This window comes from Crocuta crocuta, unplaced genomic scaffold (assembly GCF_008692635.1).
Source record: "Crocuta crocuta isolate KB4526 unplaced genomic scaffold, BGI_CrCroc_1.0 scaffold978, whole genome shotgun sequence".
In the NCBI taxonomy this organism is placed as follows: Eukaryota; Metazoa; Chordata; class Mammalia; order Carnivora; family Hyaenidae; genus Crocuta; species Crocuta crocuta.
The window spans coordinates 317,400-318,069 of NW_027530876.1; the positions used below are offsets into that span (position 1 = coordinate 317,400).

Genomic DNA, 670 nt, shown 5'->3' on the forward strand with positions numbered 1-670 from the left:
GAGGGCCGCATGATGCACTTAGCTGCCATCTGCAGAAAGCAAAACTGGAACAGCGCCTCTGGCGGCGGCCAGTGCAGACGCCGGCTCCCGGAGGCCACCAGCGAAAGCCCCTGGACCCGTCAGGCAGGACAGGGCTCCCAGGCCAACCCTGGCCAGAGCCGTCTGGCTCCCAGAGGGCGGAGCGGGGCCTGCACATCACACTGACCCCCACTTTGCCCCCATCTAGATGAGGCCTTGTCCCAGAACTGCGGGGTGCTCGTTCACTGCCTGGCAGGCGTCAGCCGCTCTGTCACCGTCACCGTGGCCTACCTCATGCAGAAGCGCCACCTCTCACTCAACGATGCCTACGACCTGGTCAAACGGAAGAAGTCTAACATCTCACCCAACTTCAACTTCATGGGGCAGCTGCTGGACTTCGAGCGGAGCCTGCGGCTGGAGGAGAGGCGCGCCCGCGAGCGCAGCAGCGGGGGGCAGGAGTCTGCTGCCTCTGACCCACCCTCCTTCTTCACCACCCCCACCAGCGATGGTGTCTTTGAGCTGGACCCCACATAGGGCCCCACTCCACCCCCGCCCCATGGGTGTCCCTGACCACCCATGTGCGGCGGGGAGGGGTTGGGGGGGAGGCAGAAGGGGGATGCAGGGAGTTGGGGAAGGGGGAGAGCCCAAGACC

At 65.8% G+C, this 670-nt stretch overlaps 1 protein-coding gene across 1 annotated transcript in view; it reads left to right on the forward strand.

Moving 5' to 3' along the window:
* Positions 1 to 552, forward strand: part of DUSP9 (dual specificity phosphatase 9) — a gene marked incomplete at its 5' end in the record, with an annotated part of 3,094 nt that extends 2,542 nt beyond the window's left edge. Inside the window, one exon of the mRNA XM_077769637.1 lies at positions 227 to 552. Within this exon, the coding sequence (XP_077625763.1) occupies positions 227 to 552 (326 nt within the window). The remainder of the gene's footprint in view (positions 1 to 226) is intronic.
* Between the last annotated feature and the right edge of the window lie 118 nt (positions 553 to 670).